This window comes from Aythya fuligula, chromosome 9, assembly GCF_009819795.1.
Source record: "Aythya fuligula isolate bAytFul2 chromosome 9, bAytFul2.pri, whole genome shotgun sequence".
Taxonomy (NCBI): Eukaryota; Metazoa; Chordata; class Aves; order Anseriformes; family Anatidae; genus Aythya; species Aythya fuligula.
This window is the reverse complement of record NC_045567.1, coordinates 661,957-687,657: the sequence shown is the minus strand read 5'-3', so window position 1 is coordinate 687,657 and position 25,701 is coordinate 661,957. Positions and strand designations below refer to the sequence as shown.

The 25,701-nt window shown below is 44.4% G+C and overlaps 1 protein-coding gene across 1 annotated transcript; it reads left to right on the top strand.

The window, feature by feature from the left end:
• The first annotated feature begins 549 nt into the window (after nucleotides 1-549).
• On the top strand, nucleotides 550-3,713 carry ZIC1 (Zic family member 1). Its single transcript, XM_032193706.1, has 3 exons — nucleotides 550-1,525; nucleotides 2,677-2,840; nucleotides 3,335-3,713. Exons 1-3 carry the CDS (start codon nucleotides 550-552, stop codon nucleotides 3,530-3,532), a joined length of 1,338 nt encoding a protein of 445 aa, XP_032049597.1. The 3' UTR covers nucleotides 3,533-3,713.
• Nucleotides 3,714-25,701: the final 21,988 nt, after the last annotated feature.

The following is a 25,701-nucleotide window of genomic DNA, read 5'->3' as shown; positions in this document are numbered from 1 at the left end:
AAAAGGCCCCCAAAAGAAAAAAATCGGGGAGAGTGTGGGGAAGCTCGAAGAGGAGAGAGAAACAATCTCTCAGCCACTTCGCAGCATTCCTATAGCCAAAAAAATCACTGAAGGAAGTTTTTTTTTTTTTTTTTTTTTTTTTTTTTTTTTTTTTCCTGCCCGCGTTGATTTCTCTCCGTTATTGTTATTTGCGGCCAGTTTATTTTTGAGCCCACCCGACCCCCCCTCCCCACTTAAACCTCCCTGAAAAGTCAAAGCAGAGACAGGGAATATTTTTGGGGGCACATTTTTATTATTTGCTACTACGAAGATCTCTTTCCTCCTTTCCCACCAGCCTCTGATTTTTTTTTTCCCCTTCTCCCCCCCCCCCCCCTTTTTTTCCCCCTTCGCTGATGCCGAAGGGGGTGTTTTTGATGTGGTTGCTTTGGTGGTGATCGTCGCTGACTTTCCAAAGAGGGTGTTTTCGCCGCTGCTGCTGCTGCTGCTTCTCTCCGCGTTGTGTGTGTGCGCGCGTGCTTTTTTTTTGGTTGCTGCATCAACGCTGGGAAGATGCTTCTGGATGCTGGACCGCAGTATCCCGCCATAGGAGTCACTACCTTCGGATCGTCTCGCCACCACTCCACGGCCGATGTCACGGACAGAGAAGTGGGGCTGGGGATCAACCCCTTCGCCGACGGCATGGGCGCCTTCAAAATCAACCCCAGCACCCACGAGCTGGCCTCGGCCGGCCAAACCGCCTTCACCTCGCAGGCTCCCGGCTACGCGGCGGCGGCCCTGGGGCACCACCACCACCCGACCCACGTCAGCTCCTACTCCAGCGCAGCGTTCAACTCCACCCGGGACTTTCTGTTCCGCAACCGCGGCTTCGGGGAGGCGGCGGCCGCCAGCGCCCAGCACAGCCTCTTCGCCTCCGCCGCCGGCAGCTTCGCCGGCCCCCACGGACACAGCGATGCCGCGGGACATATACTTTTCCCCGGGCTGCACGAGCAAGCCGCCAGCCACGCTTCGCCCAACGTGGTGAACGGGCAGATGCGCCTGGGCTTCTCCGGAGACATGTACGGCAGACCCGACCAGTACGGCCAGGTCACCAGCCCCCGCTCCGAGCACTATGCCTCGACCCAGCTGCACGGCTACGGCCACATGAACATGAACATGGCAGCCCACCACGGAGCAGGGGCCTTCTTTCGTTACATGAGGCAGCCCATCAAACAGGAACTCATCTGTAAGTGGATTGAACCCGAGCAATTGTCAAACCCTAAAAAGTCCTGCAACAAAACTTTCAGCACGATGCACGAGCTGGTGACTCATGTCACCGTGGAGCACGTTGGAGGACCCGAGCAGTCCAATCACATATGTTTCTGGGAAGAGTGTCCAAGAGAAGGGAAGCCTTTCAAGGCCAAATACAAACTTGTAAATCACATCAGAGTCCACACAGGTGAAAAACCTTTCCCCTGCCCTTTCCCAGGCTGTGGCAAAGTGTTTGCCAGATCAGAGAATCTCAAAATACACAAAAGAACTCATACAGGTACGGTAATCTTCTCTGTAGCTTTTCTGCCTGCGAGTGGAAGCGCCGAGTGCCGGGGCCGGAGCGGGACGCGGGGCCGGGCTGGAGGGGCCGGGGCGCTGCTTTGCTGCGGGTCGGGGCTAGGGGTGCTCCGGGGACACTCCGGGTTTTTCCCGGAGAGGCAGACTTCGCCGCGAAGCGAACTCGGTCACAGCCACGCCGGCAACAGCAACAAAAAGCGAATTATCCCTGACAAGGCGGAGGGTTAGAAAGGCGATTTGCTGGTGGGATCGGGAGGGCAGGGGAAAAAGAAAAAAAATCGCAGCGACCTGTCCTGGTAAATTTATATGTTTTAATTAATAGTTCTTCGGCGGTTTGGACCAGGGCGCGATGAGAAATCGTGCAAAAATATTCCAGGCAGCTTATCCGTCTCCCCTCTGCGATCCGGGGAGCTGATAAATATTTAATTCCGAGGACGATTGGAAATACACCGAGGCCAGCGCTGTAGCGTGGCATTGTTTTGCGGGAGGCGGGCAGCGGGCGGCGGGATCCCGGCGAACTTTTCCCAGCCGCGGGAGGTGGCGACGCTGCCCTCGGCTCGCAGAGCCCCGCTCCCACCCCCGAGCGCCGAAAGCCAGCATCGCTTTCCCGAGTGGGTTCGCTGAGGGTTTGTGGGGCTGCACTTGCATTGTATTCCCCGGCCGGATAATTTTCGAAATTGAGAGAAAATAGGGAGGAGTGGGCTAGGGTGGGTGGGAGCGTAAAATATCACGAGAATGGGCTATAAAAACGGAAACTAGACGCTGAGGATGGTGTGGAAATGCCAGCATGCCTGCTCTGCGAGCCTTGCAAGGAGGCAGACGTGCCCGGGACTTGGGGCTGCGAATGAAACTCGCCCCTCCGGCCAGAGAGAGAGAGGAAAAGTTGTTTGCCCCCTCCAGGTCCCCGCCCCTGCGGAAAGGGCGCTGAGAGGGGTCAGGAGCGCGGATGGGACAGGGAAGAGAGGAAGGGTTTTGAGCTCCGAGCCTTGTTGAACTTAGAAAGTTGCAAGTGTTTGAAATGGAGCCCTGGGCTCCCGTCCGGCGGGGCGATGGGGACAATGAGGGAGCCGGCCGGCCCTGCTTAATCAGATCCGTTTTCCCCCTCCTCCCCTCCCCTTCCCTCTGCAATAGGTGAAAAACCATTTAAGTGTGAATTTGAGGGCTGTGACAGGCGCTTTGCAAACAGCAGCGACCGCAAAAAGCACATGCATGTGCACACTTCCGACAAGCCCTATCTCTGCAAAATGTGTGACAAGTCCTACACGCACCCCAGCTCCCTCAGAAAGCACATGAAGGTAAATGGAGGGAGGGCGCTGCGTGGAAACGTGCGGTGCTCTGGCCCCGCAGGGGCTCGGAACCCCTTCGGGCCTGGCGGGGGCGGCGGGCAGTGGGCACGGCCGCCGGGGGCACCGGGAGCTGCCGGGCCCTGGAGGCACAGCGCGGCCCCGGAGCCCGGCCGACGGCGGGGGGGGGGACCCGGCCTGGAGCCCCGCCCGATAGCTCAAGGCTAGGCCGGGCCTTGTAGCCCCCAGCTCTTGGGGCAGCGTCTTTCGTGGGGAGGGAGGAGGGAGATGCGCGAAACTCCCCCGAGAGCTGCCCGTGAGGCCGGGGGGAGCCCCCGAGGAGCCCCCGAAGGGGTGCCTGGGCCCCGGAGCCGTTGCTGGGCGCACAGCCACTGCCGCCGGGGCCTCGGGCAGCCTCCGCTCCTGATTTCTGCCCGATTTTATTTATTTATTTATTTATTATTTTTAATGTGTTTTTTTTTTTTTTTTTTTTTTTCCTTTTGCAGGTCCATGAATCGTCCTCGCAGGGGTCCCAGCCTTCTCCCGCCGCCAGCTCAGGCTACGAGTCCTCCACCCCTCCAACCATCGTGTCGCCATCCACAGAAAACCAGACCACCAGTTCCTTATCCCCTTCCTCGTCCGCAGTCCACCACACGTCCAGCCACAGCACGCTTACATCAAATTTTAACGAATGGTACGTTTAAAACGCTAAAGCGAAAAAATAAGAAATCTCTAACCGAAACAAAACAAAACAAAACAAAAAAAGCCCCAAGCGAGCAAACCAGTACTCTATTTAAAAGACTCCAAAAATAATGAACACTTTGAAATCAGATTTTTTTTTTTTAAAAAGGCAAACAAAAATAAAATGCTGCCAGTAGACCCAGGACTGAGTAAAATAAAGACTCTTTTTGTTTGTTTGTTTGTTTTCCTTTCTTTTTTTTTTTAATTGTCTTTTGTCTTTATTTTTTCTTTCCTTTTTTTTTTTTTTTTTTTTTTTTTTTTTTTCCCCACTTTCGGACTGTTCCGCTGTGCTCTGAGGCTTGGTAGGCGAAAGGGGTTAGTAGAATGCCTAAAGAAGACAAGGTTACCAGGGCAAATGCCAACCGTTTAAGGCTTTACTGGAAACCACTGATTAGAGCTCTCCAACTGCATGTCTGCTCGGGCAGCGGCCTTCCCCGTCCCCTTGTACATACAGAATTATTAGCTTCGGAAAAAAAAAAAAAAAAAAAAAAAGGAAACAAAACCCATAAAAAAAGAAAACAGAAATGTACTGTTTGATTTTGTACATAGTTATATCGCCAGTTGACTACGGGGATGTGTGGAGTTGTGGTCTTTGCATATATGTGGGGGGAGGGGAGGGCGGGCGGGAGCGGCGGCGGGTGGGGCGGAGGTGGGGGGGGCCGAGGGAAAAGGTAGAAATTCAACTATTTGTACTGAATGGCAAGAATGTTCTAGTAAATGTGTACCAAAATGTGAATTACTTTGTATTATTACAGTCTAAACGTCGCTCTAACAGAATATTATTGATATTAATGTGCTTTTTTGTATAAAGTGCAACATTTCGTCCCAAAGTCCAGTCTAAGTAGTGCAGTAAAATGTTGTTACACGTCCTGTCAAGAAATTCGTATAGTGAAATCCTGGATCTGCGTGTCAAACTGTTACATTTGTTTATGTAAAATGATATTAAAAAAAAAAAAAAAAAAAAAAAAAAAAAAGATATAAACTATATCTGTCCGTTGCTTTTGGCAAATACAAGAACATAATGTATATAAATCCTAATTTCCATATTTATCCGCATGTAAAGGTCCGGTTATACATGTTACAAGATATTCAATATTTATGGCTAGAAGAATTGGTATGTAAAATTTAGTTTACAGAACTGTTTGGTAACATTTCGTACCTTATTAAAGATTCTTAAATCCCATGATTTGTGGTAGGAATTCTTATTCGCTCAGTCAACCTGCTGCAACTCCAACTAGCTTTAGGATATTAGAATAAAACTGTCCCACTTTTTCACTGCTTTCCATTATGTCATCACTAAAACAGCGAAGGTGATATAAATGTGATAAATGAAAGGATCCCTGCTGGCATTACTATAGTGTGTAATTAGTATTTATATCAAAATTTATGAAACAAATTTTCGGCCGCAGTATAATTTAAATGACCTTTGCAGACATAGAATAACAACCATAAAAATAACAGAAATAGATTGCATATGCTACATAAATATTAATGTGGGGAATTGTTACACGAGAAGTGCTTCACTCCACTCCATGCACTGCCCATGAATCTGCATAGATCGGGTCTCTAAATTAAATTAATTCGGCTAACATATATTAGGAGATTTAAAACAGAGGAGATTTTGGTTGCTATTTTAATTTAAAGCATTTATGACCATAACTAATTCTCAGGCAGTGGATTCATGACTTTCCCTGAGCCCTTTACTCCAAAAAGTACAGCACTGTTTCACGAAGGCCGTTGTTGTTTTTGGGTATATATTTTTTTCCTTTTATTTTTATTATTTTTTTCTTTCTTTTGCTGATATTCCTTAAAACGTGATGTTAATTTAAATCAATTACTTCTTATGTTATGTTATTATTATTACTATAATCTTGCCAGTGTTAATAGCTTTCTAAAAAATAAATCTAGGGGATAAGAATTATTTTATGTAATTTGATTATCGTTCTATCTCTTTTATTTATTTCTCATTTACTTAAGAAATTCGTTCCATTGGCTGGCGTTGATACAGTAAATTTGTAAATGAGAAGACAATATAAAAAATCTAAATTACTTGTGCTTAATGACTGTAGCAGAACGCCTTTTCTCTAAATCAGATTGTCTTTCTTGCAGTTTAGTTTGATAGATTTGCAAGCTGTACTGCTTCCACTAACTTAGCTACGGTTGTTGGAACTGTTGGGCTTTGTTCCTGGTTGTAGCTTGCATGATCGCCCCATTAAGCAGACAACATATCAACAGACAACACAAATCATGAGGTTGGCTAAAGCTGCGAGTGCTTGTGATATGTCATAGAGTGAATTGCACGGACTGACCTTCCAGTAGACCAAGATGACACTTTAACAGCTTCTTTAAAGAAATATTATGTGTACAGCGAGTCAATAGGCATATTAACCGCTAGTGAGGGGGAGGGGGTGGCGGAGGAAGCGGGGCTGTGTTCATATTCATGCAGCCGCTTCCTAGCTCTGTCTGTAAACCAGACAGAGTGTAGCCCGGCTGTCTTACAGCAAAATCATGCAAGTATTTTGCTTCGTCTGGAACATTTTCGGCCGTCCCTTGGCGATTTTTCGCCGCCCCAAAGCCCCCCTCCGCCGCCCCCCCCCCCAAAAAAAAACAAAAAAACAAAACAAACAAAAAAAAACTTAGTGCTGCTGGGACGAGCCCTTCTGCTGTCCCCTCGGCATCGCCGTCTGCTCTTTGCAGCACCCGGGGGAAGGCTTAGGTTTAACTTTACTTTCTGCAAAATATTATTATAAGCCCAACATCAGTTTTCAATGAAAAGAGCGCCACCTTGCAGGGTTTGGCGAGACAGGAAAAGTTCGAGACCGGTGGGACCTAGGCAGAAAGTGCTGGTGCTCGAGGAAATGTAAGCCAGTGGGTTTAAAAAGGGCAGGAAAAATTGTCTAACGCGCCGAAAACGTTGCTCTTTGCAAAGCTCTCGGGTAAAAAGTCCCTCCTGCGAGACCAGGCAGAAGTTCTTGAAAAATGACCTGAGTTTTGCTAAAAAATAATAATAATAAAAAAAATCTTAGAGATAGTGAGAACCATCCCACTGTAAAATAAACCAGGAGAGACGTGGTGTGGGCGATGTATTTTAAAGATGCGTTTTGCAGGTTTCTTTGAACTTGTGTAGGGTCCCTAGTGGTCGCTTAGCACAGATTTGTACTTGTGTGTATCTGAGCACTTGGGTAATGAGCATTCTTTTAAACTTTTGGTCTGAGGTTTGCTTGAGCGTCCTACAGCATGAAGGAGCCTTTTACTGTTTTTGCTGCTGCTGCTGTTTTTTTTTTTTTTTTTTTTTTTTTTTTTTTTTAGGTGGGGGGACGGTCGGAGGGGGCAATGATGGTTGCTCGCCGTCCCATATATGTTCTGAATTACCGAGGATCGCTGGGGCTGCAGTTGCTGATGCAGAATTCGAGTCCACGCCAGGCTTGTGCTGCACACTTGGCTCTGGAGAGTGGAGCAGTGCTTTGAAATCCCCGGCAGAGAGAGGGGTATTTTGCAGGCAGAGAGGTTGCGAGGCGCCTGGCGTCTGTTTCTGCACTACTTCGCTCGCCAGAGCCAACTTTCCTTCAGCAGTTCACTCACCCTGTGCGGATTTCCTCGCGAAGGCTTGCGGGGAGATACATAATCCCCAGCTCTCCAGCCTCGAAGGGCTTCGTTATTTCATTTCTGCCTTTAAAGCCTGGCTCTTGAGATGATGTCGGGGTGCTCTCCTCCTCCGTGGCTCGGTGGCTTTAGAGGCAGGAGAGCTCTCCCCGCGGCAGGCCGTGCCGGCAGCCGGCCCCTCTCCGCGCAGACTGCCGAGGCCCGACGTGCGGAGGCTCCCGCACCCGTGGAAGCTCCCAGCGCCGAGGGGAGCTCCCGGATCGAGGCAGAGCAGCGCAGCAGAAACTCCCGGAAGGGAGCAGGAGGCTTTGTTTGGGGTGCTTGGAGTGTGTTTGCCTTGTCCCCACTCGGGTGAGGTGCCCGAGGAGCACGCACGGCAGCCCCTGGCCGTGCTTGCGCCGTTCGCCCGCCGAAGGTTAAATGCAAAACAAGGATCGGGCGCTTCCATTCCCCCCCCCCCCCCCCCCCCCGAAAGAGTCGCCTTTCAGGTCGCTTTAATGGCTTGTGAATGATCACTTGAATTTTTCAAAAGGCGAGCCCGGCATTCATAACACAAAGTTAGCTTCTTTAAAGCAGACCCTGTGTGAAATGGGGACCCACGCTTTGCGCTGGCCTCGACTGCTTATCTCCCTTTATTTTTATTTTTTTTTTAGCTGTAAGGAAGTGGCAGCCCCTGGACTGCCGCACGAAACGCTGGGACTTTTATTTACTGCTTTCCTGGCCGTGCTGCTAAACGGCTTCGACTTTGTAAGTTTTCCCAGGGCTCTTGGTCCTTCGCGAGCAAGTTGGGAGAGGTGCAAACTGCGAGCACGGCCTCGGCCCAGGGCCTCCTGGAGCGCAGGGAGCCCGGAGCGCGCCCCGCTCGGCTGCAGCCCCGGCGCGGAGCCGGAGCCCCGGAGCGGAGCCCACTTCCAGCAGGCAGGAGGGGACTGAAAGACCCCCCTCCGGTTCATGCTGCTGGTATGAGGCAGAGTATTTCGAGTGACCTGCTGGCTGGAAGAGTCGGTGTGCGTTTTACCGCTAGAGCTCTGAAGGAAAAAAAGATTTTGCGAGCGCTCTTCCCACGGACAGGGGCACTCCGTTTTATTGGACGTGTTACGTGGCACGGTTACAAAACGTCCATGTGCGTGTGCACACACGGGCACACCGCTCACACCCGCACCGCGGCTCTGCACCCGTGCACACGTGCACGCTGCGCAGCTCCAAATCAGCCAGCGGTTCCCGCGGCGCGGCGCCCCGAGCGCGGCGTTTCCGTGGGAAACCCTTGCGATTTTGTCCAAACGGGGCCATTCTCCCCCAAGAGGGGGGTTGCTGCCGGCGAGAGGCCGGGCGGCACCGGGAGGCCCGGGCCGAGGAGCGGGAGAGAGCGGGCGGTCCACAGACAGGCCCCGCAGCGTCCAGCTCCGCGGCACGGCGCAGCCCCCAGTCAGGCACACGGTGCGGGCACGACCCACGGGTGATGCCCAGTGTGCTGTGGGCACGACCCACGGGCGATGCACAGTCTGCTTTTGGCACAACCCACAGGACACGCGGGCAGTGCTGCAGATGCACACCCGCTCCCCGGGACCACCGTTCGCGGTCCTGCTTGGATTACAAATATACCTCAAGAAATAGGCACCGCTGGTCACCTCTCTGCATTTGTACCGAGGGAAACGGCGGTGTTTCTAGAAAGACACGGGTTCGTGTGTTTACGCGGAGGTGTAGTTTTGAAGGCTTCAAGGGAAGGTTCTATTATTTCAGGCGAACGTCTATGTGTAATGGATCGTGTTCCTAACAAAATGGGCATATTCTCCAAACCCATCCGGGGAGATTAATAATCGAGATTCTTATTTTGAGCTAGGCGCAGGATAGATTTCTTACACTTGCTGGGCGTATTAAGGTGGGTTCAGCACAACCAGGCTGTGATTTAGGGTTCATTGTATCTTAAATATAGCCAAGGTTTTTATTTTATACCAAAATATGTATTTTTTTCGCTGCTAACCTCTATGGGTCAGGTTTGGTTCATCTTCGATAACAAGAAACACGATCCTGTGAAGTGAAAGGGCTATTTTTATCATGCAGCTGGAAGCTGTCATCAATTCGCAACATTTATTTCGGCTTTAGAACGATAGTATAAAATAGCATGAAGTTTCCAGATGACGCCCGTAATGCAGACAGGATTTTTCAAGTATAATAAATCAAATTAATTACGTTTTAGATATATACGATCATACTACCTCTCTATGAAACTGCTATTAAAAAAATGCTCCGTGTGTGCATGTGTGATCGTGCATGTGTTTACATCTTGGGACTGAAACACAGCATTAGCTGTCTGGGGTAGCTGGAGCCAGGCAGAACACACAAGCAGCGATGCTCACTCAAGCCCACGTCCACTCTTCCCCGTTCGCCACCCGTGAGCAGGGCTTTCCTCAAAGAAATCGGGAAGTTGGCTTTTGGCCTGGGTCAGGACTACCAGATGCTTTCCTATCATTCTCCCTTCCCAAATCCCATGAAGAACATAGCAGAAGGCTGAAGAACAAAAAATAGTAGTAGTAGTAGTAGTAATAATAATAATAATAATAATAATAAAGACATCAGCCAGACCCTCCCTCCCCAAAGTGCCCGGACACGTGTTTGAGACTGCCCCTTTCGGAGGAGTCCTGGGGGCAGAGGCCGGCTGCGGGATCGGGGCCGAGGCCGGGGCCGGTTCCTAGAAATCGCGGCCGTGTGCGGGGGCTGTGCATGTGCGCGCAATGGCGGGGTGTGCGCGCACCCCGGCGGCAAGCCCGGAGACGCATGCGCGGCCCCGCGGCCAGGCTCCACGTGCTGTTGAATATTTATGACCCTCCCCGCAGCAGCGCTGCCCGCGGAAGGTAATCGCGCCCGCGCAAGGGAGCGGAGCCGCCGCACTGCTGCGCATTCCGGCCCGGCTGGAGCTGCTCCTGCCCTGCTCTCTCCTCCCCCTGCCCGCACTGGGGTGCCCAGGAAGGCGCTCACCCCTTCTTTCCCCTCCCAGGCACGCAGGGTGAGGGCGACCCCCGTAATTTGAGGGACACTTTAAGGAGACCACCGCCCTCACCCCCCCGGCAGCTCTGCGCTCCGGTGGCCGCGGGCCGAGCTGCTGCCTTCCGTGGGAAACCCTAAGTGGCGCGTTCGCCAGAAAAGTAGGGGCTCGTGGGAAGGGAGAGAGGTTATTGTGATGGATTCCTTTTTGCCTCTTTCCTCTTGGTAATATCTCATTATCCCGTCCGGCCCATCATATTTTATTGCTGATATATCGACATCACATGATAGATCCGAGTAACAAACACACGGGCTTGGCGTTTATTCCGTTTGCAGGCTGCGGGTTTTTTTAAAGAAATAGTAATAATTCCCAGCAGTCATTGTTCGGCGGCGCAAAGTGATTGTAAAACCCTTTGTACGGTGGCGAAATTACATCCCGTGTTATCAGAAATGTGATTCTCAGTCTTGCTAACGAGGTGGGTTTTGCTTTGTCCCCCCAGAGCCGGGCATAGGGGGCACCTGGGCACGGCCGCGGCCACGCAGCCCGCCTGAAACTGCGCGCCCGACGGTGGGTGCCCGGCGAGCGTCTCGGAGCAACACCTGGAGCGCCTCTGCCCCCCTGCCTGCCGGCCGAGGCTCGCCGCTTGCCCCAGCCAACTACAAGAGGACAAGAAAGCCGAAGTCCGTCATGTCGCCTGCTCATTTCAAAGAAGGCGCTTCCTGACCTCAGTTCCCCCAAGTGGAAGCTTGCTTCGGGCTAGCACTGCGGCCACCGCTTACTCCAACCTTTACACAGATGCGTATGAACGCATAGAGACACGATTTGTTCTTCTCTCTCTCTCTCTCTCTCTCTTCCTTCCTTTCTCTTTCTCTCTCTCTCTCTCTTTCTCTCTAAGCCTTTTTCTTTCTTCCATTTTCTCCCCTTTGGCCAAGAAGGAAGCTCCCCGGTATCTGCAGGGGCCGCGAAGGGCGTTCAAGGAGACAGTGGCACACACCTGAGCCACATGGGAACCCATCCATCCTTTAACTCCCCAGAAAACTGTTGATCTCCTCGAAGTGCCAGGCTGAACCTTTGCACTCAGTGCTCGTGGCTGCGACGCTCCCTCCACAACCCCCCCGTCCCTCTTCCCGAATTCGTCCCGATTTTGTATTTCCAGAGCTCCCCAGGTTCCCCCGGGTCTCGGGCGGGTGCAGGGCTGCTGTCTGGACAGAACGGGAGCGTTTGGTGCCGAGGCAGGGGAGGAGGCAGCGCCGGTACTTTTTAGCCAACTGGACCAAGATGGGCTCTATTCCCATTGTTGTTGTTGTTTTTATTATTAATAATCCAAATTAAATTTATCCCGTTGTAACTTCCAAAGCACCAGTGAATTTACCTTAAACCTGCTTTCTGTCCTAGCCAATGGTGGCAGGAGCCGGCTAGCCTGTCCCTCTGGAGCATTAACCCTTGTCGCTAGCTGGAGTGAGTGAGAAGCTGAGGTTTGGCCCTGAGGAGCTGTATGCATAGATCTGGCACAGCTTTGCTCCCTTAACTCCTGGATCTTTGTTTTGGCGGCGACCAGGGAGAGCAGGGAGCGCTGTGCTCGCATTTCCCTCTGGCTTACACACACACACACACGCACACACACAAATCCCCTTTCCAACTTTCTGCCTTTTGCACTTCCCTTCCAGTTTTTCACTTCTCAGACCTACTGGCAGCATTTGCCGAGATCTAGATCCCCGCCGTGGTAAGTGATGCTTTTCTCCATTGCAAAACTCGCTCAGCTCTCGGCTCGCTGTCCCAGGGATGGGTGTAGAAGTTGTATTTGTTTGGAACAGAATTGCCCAACCACAGTGGTTTCACGTCAAGCAGCACGGAGTAAAACTGTTGTCGTGTATTAACTCTGAATGGGAGCAAACAGACCAAATAATCATTGCTGGCTCAGACAGTAGCATGGCATAAAAGTCATTCTTTTTAAGTTCGCAAAGCAACCTTTTTTTTTTTTTTTTTTTTTTTTTTAATTGTTATTGGGAGAATGAGCCTGTGTTTTGGGTCTGATCTTTATATTTACATTACACACCAGACCATAACAAACTATACAGAGAATGCTGCTGCCATATGTGTTTTGTGAACATACAGTTACGATTGGGGGTTCGTGCATTCAGCGTAAGTGTTGCAGACACACTGATACCACTCCGCGAGGTTTGTGCAATACCTGAAAATTCACTCCATCTTTGAGGGGAGGAGTTGGAGAGATGTTGTATTTTCAGAACCTCTATATTAAAAAAAAAAATAAAGAATCAACTACAATGAATGCCTCCTGGACATTTATTTTTAATGTATAGTCTGCAACTCTAACTGGATCAAATTCACGATTATTCAGATGAGGTTGAATTTGAATAACTTGCTGGTTTCTCTCCCCCGCCCTCCCTCATCACCCTCCCCCTCTTTTTTTTTTTTTAATTAAGAAAATGAAGAGGACCGCAGAGTCCGGCTGACCTTTGGCTGACATAATTTAGCAGGAGACCTCTCGCAAACGAGGACCGGATCCATTAGCCCCTTTAGTTCTCCGGGCGAACCGAGACTCGGTGGCCGGCTCCCCCCGCAAGGAGCCAGCCGGGGGCTGCTCCGCAGCCGAGGCGGCGGCGAGAGGCCGCTGGAGGGGCTCGGGGCGGGAGGGCACCGCCAAGTTCAAGGCGCGCCCCCGGGAACGCGGCCCGACGACCGTACCCCGACGCCCCACACCCCCGGTATCCCCGCGCCGCTCAAGGGTCCGCGGGCGCGCAGGGGTGGCGGGGCCGGAGCTGCGCGGCCGCAGGGAGAGGGGAGGCGGGGGCGCTCCGCGGCTCCTCCGCCTGCGCGGGTCCGGGAGCAGGGCTCGGCTCCGCGGGCCCCCGGGATGCCGGGGCAGGGAGTTTGGCGGAGTTGGTGGTGTAAAGTTGGGCAGGACGTTACTCACATGACAAGGAGGCATGGTAAACTCTGGAGAGGGCTTGATCCCCAGAAGTTGCTGTAAGAGGAAAAAAAAAAAAAAAAAAAAAAAGAAACCGAGTTTCGGGCTTTAACCGATCATTTGTTGAGCATCTGCGGACACTGCTGCTCTGCTCACGCAGGCTTACCAGGGTATTGCTTTTTTAGAGACAACGGAGCGTTTTCCAAGTGCAGGCTAAAGTACTTTTTTCCCCGCTGGAAGAGGTGAGAGCCATTCCCTCCCTGCAGCGGGGGCGGAAAGGGGAAGGGGAGCGGCGGAGGGGCTGATCCCGAGCTGCTTAGGCAAAACTTCCCTCTGAAGCAGGAGTGAGTTCCAGCCGACAGCAATCTCCCCCTCTAATGAGTCGCCTCTGCTAATAAATGATGCCTCTGCTCAGGTTCCTCAGCGGTCTGCAGCTGAGTCCGAGAGAATCCGATCCTTTATTTGAAGATGTGTTTTAATAAAACTGCTGTAACGCTGGCATTTTATTAGGAGCTTATTGTTTCTAAATTAATACTTAATCTATGAAAAATGTGTTTCCTACCAAACTAGATTCACCTCCGTGCACCCCTTTCTTCATTTAAATGCATTTTACAACTAAGAACCTAGCTCGACATTTCCCTGAATCATCAGACCATTAATTTGCTGGGAAGCTAGCTGTTTCACACACATGGATATAATTCTGAATAAACGCAGAAGAAATGCAAAAGCATATGCTTTTCTGTCATTTTTCCTGCCCCCCACCCTCTTTTTTTTTTTCCTCCTCTGTCGGTCTGTGTCGAGCAATGCTTTCAGAATCTTCATTATCTAAAAGAGAAGCTAGAGGGCAGGGACTTTGGGAATACTTCCTTTTTATATTGAAACTTTCTAAACTTAGAGCAAAGCTGAACATGTCCTTAAATCTGCACCTTCCAGGAGCAAATGAATGACGTGCCAGACACTTTGCTTCTATTCAAAAAATACAAAACCGAATGCTGTAAGCTTCCAAATTCCTTCTCGGGCCTTTTTTTTTTTTTTTTTTTTGGTAAATAGTTTACAGTCAGAATGTAAAATGGTCACCTCAGAAATTGATAAAAAGCCCACATAGATCCCGCTTTATATTTCTTCCTCCATTTTATTTCTAGTAGATTTTGCTAAAAATTCACAGAAATTAAAAAAAAAAAAAAAAAGGAACAGCTACCCTGATAAGATATCTTAGCAGGTTGCAGGCCAAGAGAGATCAAGAAACTCAAATGTTAGAAATAAACTTGGACTAGATGTAATATTTCTGAAACTTTTTTTTTTTTTTTCTGCAAATGCATATTATTTTTCATTTAAAATTTCATCTTTCCTTGATGCTTGAATGGTGAGGATTTACACCGAAGTCAGCATGAAGCATTGTAATGAAGGGTGGTTACAGTGAAATTTTAGGTTTTAAAGTACTGTACATCAGAAAAATATCTGAACAGAGCAAGTGTAGTTTTTACTTACTATCTAAAAGAACTATTATCTCGAAAATACTCAGAAAATATTCACCTGGTAGGTAATGCAAGTGCCAATTAGAAACGTACTTCCACCGACTCTGCAATATAAATCAGGAAACACAGTAAATATCATGTTATTGATAAATCAGTAATTTGTAAATATCATGTCACAACACTTAAGATATTTTTTCATATTTATAAATATGTCTGTTTAATTATTCCAGTTTGCCTTGTGACTTTTTGCTTTACTGAAAGCTGTTGAACCCTTCCACTTTTAATTACTAGCATGTTTGGTTTAAGAAGTGGGTTTACAATACAATTACACAGCTAATGCAAGTGTCTCTGTTTAAATCAAAATCATTATCTTTCATGCAGGTGAGTGAAGCAGGTTATTAGTGTTTGGCAATTTTAGTATCAGTCAGGTTTTTTCATCCAAGTAAATTCAGTTATTTATTTTTATTTACCATTACCACTTGCAGTAGGACTTTCACTGAAGTGAATATACCTAACATGATCACTTACAATTGCCTGATTAGTTTGTTTAAGGTGCTTGGGATATTTTTAAAAACTAAAAGGAAAATATTTTTCTATGCTGGATTAGTTTTCTGCTGCGGTGTTTGTAGGAGTTGCTCAGTCTGTATGTTTGATCAATATACAACATGGTTCGTGCATCCCCATTTTTATCATACAGCAAATTGTTAAATGTTCCTGTAAGAAGCAGGGGAGAGAGGCTACCAGGAGGTGTAACTACATTAAGCTGGTGGAACACAGGAGATCTGAAATAAGGGACTGAACCAAAACACATTGAAATCAATGGGAGACTCCTGTTGAGTTGGAACAGGCTTCAGGCTCAGTATAAATGACTGTACAGGTACAGCACTTTTCATCTCTTTCTAGTTTTGCTTTGGTTTCCTGCACATTATTAGCAGGTAATATTCTTGATCTGACTTAAAATTTATTGATTCATCTCTGGGGTAAAAAGACCTGTGTTTGGATGTAAGTACCCATAGTAAGGTCAGATTGGTATTGCAGTTGGTGGAAATTGCACACAAGATTCACCTTGTCTTGATTCCTTTCAGAGTATTTCATAAACTCCTGTTCTTTTATATGAAGGTGTACTTTTGTATAAATGCAGCAGCTTCCTAAGAGAACTGGTCTGGTCCTCTCCAGTAAATCCCTTATTTCAGACACATGGCTACAAGTTAAAATTTGACCAGATTACCAGCTCTGTCATCTTGTTTGCCAAGGAGTAACAGAAATGAAGGAGCAATCCTGCCCTCTCCCCCCCCCCCCCCCCCCCCCCCCCCCATTCTGCAAATATAATGTAATAATTAATTCCCTGCTGATATTGGAACTCGATCGTGAAAATGCTGTTTTCTGCTAGGAGAATTCAGTTGCAGTAAGCACTGCTATAGCAAATGGAATGTTTCTATTGGGATATGCTATAAATGGTGTTTAGTCTGCTCCCACTGGAGCCATAAGTTTAGAATCAGACCTGCTTAATATCGTATTTCTCCTTCTCATGATATTTATTGACTGTAGCAAAAAGGCCAGCTATTCAAAAAAACCCACCCCTTTAAGAAATACATGAACTTGCTTATCTAGCAAGGCTCACTATCAGTGGAATTTTTAATTTTCTCCCCTCAGTCACCAAGTCCTTCCAGACTCCTTTACAAACTTTGCTTCATATTTAGATGCTTTCAAGTTCTATTGTGTACTGAAGAACAACACATTTAATTAAAAAATCATAACAACACAAAAGTATGCAGTGCTGTCAGAAGTCACAGAGAAAGGGCCAAATTCTTCTTTTCTTAATCTGGCAAAATTCTCATTGACATCAGCACTATGTTCTTTATGAAGCTTGGACACGTACTTTAAGGCCACACTGATTACAAGGAAGTTGTTTTACTATTAGTGCAGTGTTTCCATGCAGGTTGACAGTAACAGTCTGAAAGCTGCCTTCTCATAGTTTTTAATGGTCATAAATTGGGAAATATTCATATGAAATCCAAAGCATTTCAAAAGCTGTAAACAACTCACTTCTGATATGAAAGATATGCAAGAGCCATTTGACTGTCCTCCTCCAAGCAGGACTTAAACTGTAGGGAAAGTTCTGCTCTTTTAACTTTTCCCCAGCCATAGCTGTCATTAGTTGCAATTTTATTTTTACCTGTAGAAGGATGATGAAAGGGTTTTACAGTTCAGATCTGTTTATATTCTGTAGGTCTAGTAAAGAAACAAAATTTCCCCTCTGACATGCCCAAATAAACAATGAGCCTATTTCAAGTTCCGCTCAATAAGTGTGCTAAATGCATAAAGTATTTTGAGTAAATGCCATGCAGCTGTTTGGTAGCTTGGAATTACTGTGGTATTGTGTCTGCCTGCATTTTGTGTACTGCTATAAATCCTGCAAGTGGACACTGCTATTTCTGACACATCATGTTGGATTTCATGTAAGTCTATAGGTTTTGTTCCAAGTAGATGAAAATAATGAAACTTTATAAATATTAGATAGTCTTGCTCCAATGTGTGGTGCTGTAAATCTCTAGAGATTTGCAAAAAGACAGTGACAACATGAAGGCAATTACATGATATTATTTTATGAGATAATTCTATAAAGCATAATCTCAGCTCTGCAGTGACAATAATTTTTCACGGCAACTTTCTGAATGTCCCATGGAACATTTTAATACATTAATTGTTTGCTCATCCCCAAATAAAATTTGCACATATATAGAAATTAAACAAAGGGCCCAATGCTGCTTCAGGAGGAGTTTTGCCTGAGAAGGAACTCAGAAACTCAGCATTAAAATGCTGAAATACAGCTATGGAGACAGGACAGGAGCCATGCTCTGGCTGTGCACTGCATACATCCATGCCCTGGAAAGCCTTTTCACTGCCCTCCAGGCTGCACAGGTTCTGGGATGGTGAAGATATTTCTTCTTTGAACCTTAGTTCAACAGGTGACTTTGAAATGACCTATGAATTCTTCCACTTTTGTTGAGCTGAAATCAATAGCTAGTGTGGTTCTAGGAAAATACGTGCAGCTATTTTCTCATGACATGCTAATGAAAAAAAAAAAAAAAAAAAGACCTGGAAAAACATTTATTGTGTTAGAAGATTCAAAGACTTCTCAGAAAAAGAAAAAAAGAATCCAACTCTGGGATTATTATAGCAGCTGTTGTAATCTATCATGTAAATCATCCAGGAATTAAAACAAAATATTTTATAAGATAGTTTTTGTCAAATACTAAATATGTTATTATTTAGACAATGTTTTCCCAGAGGTGTTACTGTTATCTGATGAAAGTGAAACCTTAGAATACTCCATATTTTGATTGAAGAGGATTTAACATTTATTTATTGCAGTGCCAATGATAACAAACATGCAGGAGAACATGTTTCTCAAAATTGGGTGTTGGAACTTATGCTATTAATCCATACTGAGTTATATTTATCCTCTGGATGGCACCTAGATATTTTCACCAGTTTTAATCGGAGGTAACAGAAGATAAAATATGTGAAAAAAACAAAACAAAACAACAACAACAACCTAGAAGTGTCTTTGGTCATTATTATTTTCTTTGATGGTCACTTGTATCACCATACTACAGTAAAGGCCTCTCTGCGGCAGTGGTTACCCTTCATTGCCTAAGTGCAAACTGGCTTTTATAAAAAGAGAAATCAGGCCCTCTAATTTGTTTATTCTCTTCTAGGAGGGGCACTGACTGCTGGTGCAACATGTCAGTTCATCAGCCTGTTGACTAAAGTACAGTATGATTTCACTAATGACTGGGATGCATATTGCAGATTACCACATTTTGCAAATTAGTGAGTAATCAAACACCATAAAAATCAAGGATACTGCATAATGAAATATACTTTATTCATTTATTTTTACAACCATATATTAGATTTAATTATTTATGTTAGTAATTCATTGGCTGCTAGCACATGGAGCTATGGAACGTGGTTTTCAAAAAGTTTTATTAACCAAAGACCCCATTGTAGCACTCAGAGATGCAATCCTTTGTGAGAAGATGAGGGAGTGCTTCTTCCTTGAGTGAGTGACCTCATTTCAGAGATAATCCCTAAGAACATCCCAGAGTCCCCAGAGGCCAGCCCAGTCCAGGCTGGTGTAGAGGCTGGGGCGGGGTTTGCAGCTCCTTGAGAAGGTTGTCGCAGCCAGGCGGCTGTTGTGTTGTATTCTTCCTCAGCACTTTAGATGATGAAGAGACAGAAACTCATCCTGGCAGGTCGGAGAAGGACCTTGACTTGGTTTCTTTCAAACACTTGCCAAAGAAAACCTCTCTTCTCCTCTTTCTCTCCCCTTTTTCCTCCTTCCCCAGTCCATGGAGCAAGCCCAGTCAGACCAGAGCACTAAATGCATTGACACAAATAAAACCAGTGTCTTTTACTCATTTTGTTTCAGGTGAAAAGCCTAGTAACGAGTCAGGGAGTAAGAGTTTCTTTACTAGGAAGGCAGTGGATCCCCCCAAAATGTCCATCACTGGCATCAGGCACTGCTTGCCACCCAGCAGTAATCATGCATTTCATGTCCACGGGATGGACTTTGTCTCTCCTGAGCTCAGCTTGGACTCTTGACTTGGAGGAGAACATCCCCTCAGGCTCTTCATTTCTTGGCATTCCTTAAAAAAGTGCAATTTTTTTTTTTTTTTTTTTAAGTGCTCAGGTAAATATTTTGTGTATATATAAAACTGATGTACAATGCACTTTTTTTTTTCTTTTTCTTTTTTTTTTTTTTTTTTTAATTTCTCACTGTATGTTTGGTTTTCTTTTCTACAAGTTCATCTGTTATTTGGTAGTTCCATAAACTTTCAATCTTTAAAACCATTTCTCTTTTTTTCTTTATATTTTAAGTTTGAGACATGAATGGTCTGTTAAGAGTTTTATATTATTGTGAGCTGAAGTCTGGATGTTAGCAGGGACAGGCTGCTAACCATAATTGTGTTGCTGTTACCACTGTAACAAATTTGTTTCATTTAGCTATTATTTTTTTTAATCTTGGGAAGTGCATAAAGGGTAATGTAATATTGATAAATATTTATTATACTGTTGTGGGATCTAGATTTAATCATGTTTACATCAGTTCTGCAAAACTGTCCTTCAAATTTAGCAGAGTGAATTATAACTGAATATGGGAGACAACAGTTAAAAAGCTTGCTGGAAAAAAATATTTATGATTGAGAAAGATATTTATGTATAGCTTTTTATTAGTAACAGTATTAGAGAGGTTCTTCTTGTAAAGGTAGGAGTAGGAGGCAGACACTTCCGCTGACCCTACTTGAGTGAACTGGTGTTTTACAAGAAGCTAAACATGCAAATTTAACATTATCCAACCAATTGCAGGTTTATGTACCAAATATTTTGGTACCAAATATTTAGTTTCTTGGTGACCTTATTGTCAGAGAAAGGAAAGTTTTAGCCCCTTAGTCTCAGTGGGAACAAGCCTGTTCCTCAGGCTGAGGGCTACGTCTGTTACTGCTTATGAGGCTGGTCGGATGTTACTAAATGTCTTGAAACATAATTTTAATGTGTATAAAATGTGTTAGGATTTTTAATTTACTGGCAGGTCATTGAAATTTTTGTATTTGGTTTTCCAGATAGAATTAAACATAAGTAATAAAAAATCAAGAGACATGAGCCATCATGTTTCCATCCTTCACATCGTGATTGGCTTTTTGAAACAGTAGTAATCTAGAAAACTTTTTCTTTTTCTTTGTTTAAGTCACATTGATGTGCATCAGAAACTTGTGGAATTATATTTAAGATGGTCATATTCTTCTTAGAGGTATAGTAGACAGATTTATCACATATGGAGGACCAGTGTTAGAATGGGCCTTGATTCTTTTTATTTTCAGGTTAGTGAGAATGGAAGTTACCCAAAAGCCAGTGAGTCACTGCTAATGGCTGAATATGCAACAAAAAGGGAACCCTCATCATGTGCTACCATCATGTCCTACCAACTGTCTGTCAGTGGAGATGGAGACAAATTGGCTTAGCTTAAACCAGACTTAAAGCTTTGGCATCCATGTACTTGTTTAATTTCAAGATTCAGTAAAGATGAATCATTTTGGAGGTTTAAGTGGGGACTGTATAGATGCCACATCATCTCATGACTGCTGCAAACATACCGACTTTCAGCCACTCAAACCTAGCTGCTGGTTGTGCTCTTCTTGGCCACTGAGTACATGTAAAATACGACTATTTCTAAATAAGAAAACCTCAGACATTTACTTGGGAGTATCCCTCAAGGTCATAAAGCGTGTGTGCTGAATACAAAAGGACATTAATTTTACCATAATTTGTGTGAGGGTTTTCAACAAGGCAGTGGAATTGCATATTTTTTGGATTTTTTTTTTTTTTTTCCTAGTAATTTAATTTCTCAGGAAATGCTGCCATTAATATTTTATTTTGAGCACTGGGGTGCAAAAAACCCCATGTTTCTCTCTACTCCTGACAGTGCACTTGACACCAAACACTTGTTCCAATGGCACATTTGTCCCCTGGTAGAGATAGAGTCTTTCTTCCTTCCTTCCTTTCATTATTTTTTATTTTTATTATTATTTTTTTAAAATCTGTATCCCTCACTTATAAAAAGTCCCAATGTTAGAAAGGCTGGAAAATAACAAGATGGGGGAGGGACCTATGAAAATCTGTGATTTTTCTGAGTGAAATTAGAAACAAGGTCTCTTTAACATGGAAATTTGATTTCTCTACATTTTGAGGACTTATTTCTGCAACCGTCACATATGTAAAATTTCCAGTGAAGTCAAAGAGGCCTTTGAATACAAAGAAACAGCACAATCAAGCTCTGAATATATATATATTCCATATGCTTTTCTCTCTCTCCCAGTGATGTACACGTTGTAGTAATTTCATATGGATAAAACTGTCATAATTTTAATTTTTACAGTGCTTAAACTGTTTAAAAATAAAATTAATAAAAACAATTTCTGAGAAGAACAACTTATCTTTGTCAAAGAATTTAATTAACATCTCCATCTTTTATTTTAAGCTGAAATGTGAAATATTACATTGTCAGGACATTCTTGAATGATATCCTAGATGCATTGTTTGTTTGGAATGGCTTGAAATCACACAACTTTACTGAATTATAACCAGATAGATATATCTAAGCCTGAGGGCAGGAAGTCCTGGCAGCTGAGACGTGGGGAACATGCAGTTTGTCCATACTAGATTTTTCTGTTCCCTTTTACTAATAAATATATTAGAGAGCTTTGTTTTCACTCCCTGCATGATAAATAAAGTCTCTGTCTATGGTGCCATATTAGTGCTTGGTACTGATGCTTCTAACCCCACCTATTCTAATGGAGAATGGAGACCTCTGTGAACCAAACCTCGTCAGGTCAGGTTTTGTTTGGCTGGTGCCTGTTCTGAAGCTGGGAGAATATTTCATATCACAAGTATTATGGGGCTGATGAATCTACTTCATAAGGTCATCTGCTACAGTTATTTGAGCTGTCAGACCACCCACCTCAATTTTTGATTTTTTTTTTTTTGAGAGCCTACTTTTATTTTCTATTTGCGCATTTTAAAATCTCTCTCTCTCTTTTATTTTTATTTTATTTTATTTTATTTTATTTTATTTTATTTTATTTTATTTTATTTTATTTTATTTTATTTTATTTTATTTATTATTTTATTTTATTTTTTTCCTCCTACACCTCCCTTGTACAAGTTGGTTGAGAGGAGACTGTAAAAAGTAAGGGTAGCACCTTATGCATCTTCATATAACTCTCTGTTCTGTTGAACCCTTTGGTAAACAATTTTTCCTGCATGATAGAGCATGTGCTGTGGCAGACATTTTTATGAGGTAGCCTAGGACAGGGCTAATCACATCACCCTGTCTCAGGTTTTGACCTTATCACTATTGTGCACTGAGCCTAAAAATTGGGCACTGGCTACCACATCACAGGAAAATAAATGGGAAATGACATTTTAGTTAAAAAGAATAAGTGGATTTTATTTTAATGAAACATAAGGTCATGTGAATTTTATTTATTGTTCTTGTATAACTGTAATTAAATAGTTGCCATGTTGCCATGTCAAATGATTTAAAAAAAAAAAAAAAAAAAAAAGTGAATTCACTAGCCAGGACCCAATTCATGGTTCTGCTGCTGTTTTACATTCAGGGCTTTTAATGAAGCCAGTGAAAACTCTACCAGTGAAAACTCTACCAGTGAAAGCCATGAGAGAATAATATTCTTATATGAAACATCATTTATAACATCTGTAATAAAACAGGCTAAATCATACCTCTGCCATTAAAAATCATAAATAGTATGTTAAATAGTATGTTAGCTTTTAAAGGTGATATTTGTCCTTTGAAATCTTTTGATATCAGGCTGTTTTAAGAAAAGCCTAAGTAGACTTCCACTATAGTGGTTTGATTAAGAAAAAAATCATTATAAAGTCTTCAATACATATGTAATTACATATAGTATATAGATGTGAGACTGGTCATTTATTGCTGGTTTCAGAAACTGAAGAATTTGTTGTTACAACCATCATTGTCTTCCAAAAGATGTAAACTGATATAAACTGTTCTCATTTGATTACCTGCATATATATATGTATATGTGTGTATATATATGTACATACATGCATGCAGTTTGATATAATCTTTAATAACTTGTTTTTAAAAATATCATTTTTCACTGCTTTACTAAAGCTATTACTTCACAGATATATTGGCACCTTTTACAGTGATAGCCTGACTGTATACAAAGCAAGAGACAAACCCCAGTAGTAGTAAAAAAGAGATCCTTCTTAACACCAAGTAGAAATAATCAGAAACAATGACATATATTGCTGCAAACTGGATAATAACAGGTACCTGCAAAATGCAAGGGATGTGGTTTGGAAGGCAAGTTGACCACAGCTTCCATTGTAAAACCAGTTATGTTTATAACACCAGGAAGCCAAATCTGATCTGTATGTGTGCAACCTGCAGTGCCCTGGGAGCCCTGCACACTATGGCATGTGCTCGGATGGCTGCTCCCAGAGTGCTTGCTGTAAGATGGTGAGGTGTGATCTGGGAAGAAATAAACTCACATTAAGGAGAAATGGCTGTGCCATTCTCTTGGCTAAACTCTTACTCCAGTGAAATTTTCTCTGCCCTTTCATCCCCTGCACCTCTTTGCACCTCGTGGTAAGGCTCACCTCCAGCACAGACCTCCCCAAGCCACCATGCCCTTCCATGGGGTGCCCACTTCACATCTGGGGCAAGGTGGTCCCCTGGTGTCTTCTGCCTATCCCTGGTCCAGCAGCTGCCTGGAGGCACACTGTGGAGTGAGGGATCCTGAGGGCGGATCTGGATGAAGGCTGAGGCTCTTTCTGGTCTGGAGAAATGAGCACACAGGGCTTCTCCCAGCATCCACCAATCAATCACATTGAACACACAGGCCAGCGGACAGCCCTGCAAACCCTCAACAGTCATTTACACTAACAGAGTTATCCTTCCCTGATGTTCTTTGAGAGAAGTGGGTCCCAGATGTTACCTGCTTAATAATTATCCCATTTCCCAAGGACAAAGCTCCCACAGCTCCTGCACCAAGGGCGGATGACTGCTCCTTGGAGCTGTGCTTCACCACAGGCAGCTGACGGGGCTCAGTGAAATTGCTGCACCTAGTGTTCTCACCTCCAAGAAGGACAATTTTATTAAGGGCCATTTTTAATATTTATTTATTTATTTATTGATGCAGTAAAATAGAATGGGAAAGCCACAGTGCTCTAGACCACATTTTAACTACAACTATAAACCATGTATTATTAGCTGCCCTTCCTTTCTGTTCTATTGATGCCACCAGTCATTAAGCACAGACAATGATTTTATCTGAATTTGTATCCCACAATATATGAAGATTTAGATGTTTGGGACGGAGCCTACTATGGCTGTTCCAGGCATATATGATGCATGGGGCAGTGGGTCATTCATCGGGGTGATTTGTTGCTGCAATATCAGGATGCGAATAACAGTGTGGGGGCAATGCTAACGTTTCCTCTTAGCTTCCTTTTTATTGTGTCCAATGTGACAAAAGGTGACGACCTCTAGAGCCTAATCTTACACAGTTGATCTGGATATTAAAGACACCGTGATTGACCTCTTCTGATTTGTAACAGAGTAAGTGGACTCTGATTCATTCTCAGTTGGACAAGCTTATCCACAACTTCCAGATGTTGACAATGCAATTGGTCCCTATGTGGAAAGAAAGAGAGGTGTTTCTTCAAGCCCATATCCAATTTCCATGTTTCAATCCCTCTTTGTTTTAACTTTGCCCACATGCTGATATATCATGGTGATAAGTGGACTTTTTGTTTTTTTGAATCATGTGTAGAATCTGCACTCAACTCATTGACGTATGGATGAAGAAAGTGATGGAAAAAGAGGGTGAATAGATCCATTACAAGTGTTGTAAATAATTGGTCTTAAATAAAAATATATGGAGAAAACAGGAAAACTGCTATTAAGTACACCTTTGCTGTCTGCAGTAGACCACAAGACAGCTTTACAACATTAATTATTTCCACCAGCTTTAAGTCTGAAATATGAATATGTCAGGTATTTAAATACCAATTTACTTTAAAAAATCTCTACTTTATTAAAATATCATTATGCATATTGGAAAGTTAAAAGTCAAAGCTATATAGCTGCTGAGGTAAAATTCACATTTATTGTCCACTGAATGTGATGGAAATTTAATTTGTCAGGAAGCTGATTGATATCTAGAAGTGTTTTGTTTTCAGTGACTGGCACTGCCGAGTTACAACCATCTATCATCTAACAGGTAATTAGTCAGATTTCTCATCATGAGCCTTCAGTCCTGCTGTTTTATTATTGAAATACCACAAACCAGTAGGCATCTGAATGCAGATAAAGTTCTCTGTCATGGTCTTAAGGACAAAGACAACATTTTGCAACTCAGCTGAAGGAAGTTTGAATAAAAGTCACTGAAATGTGAGGCACAATGTTAATATATATGGAAAAAAAAGCGATCCTGGAAAATATCATCAATGTTGACTGATTTTCTGCAAAGCAACATTTAACTTTAAAATCTTTCGTCTTGAAATCTACATGCAAACAAATACCTC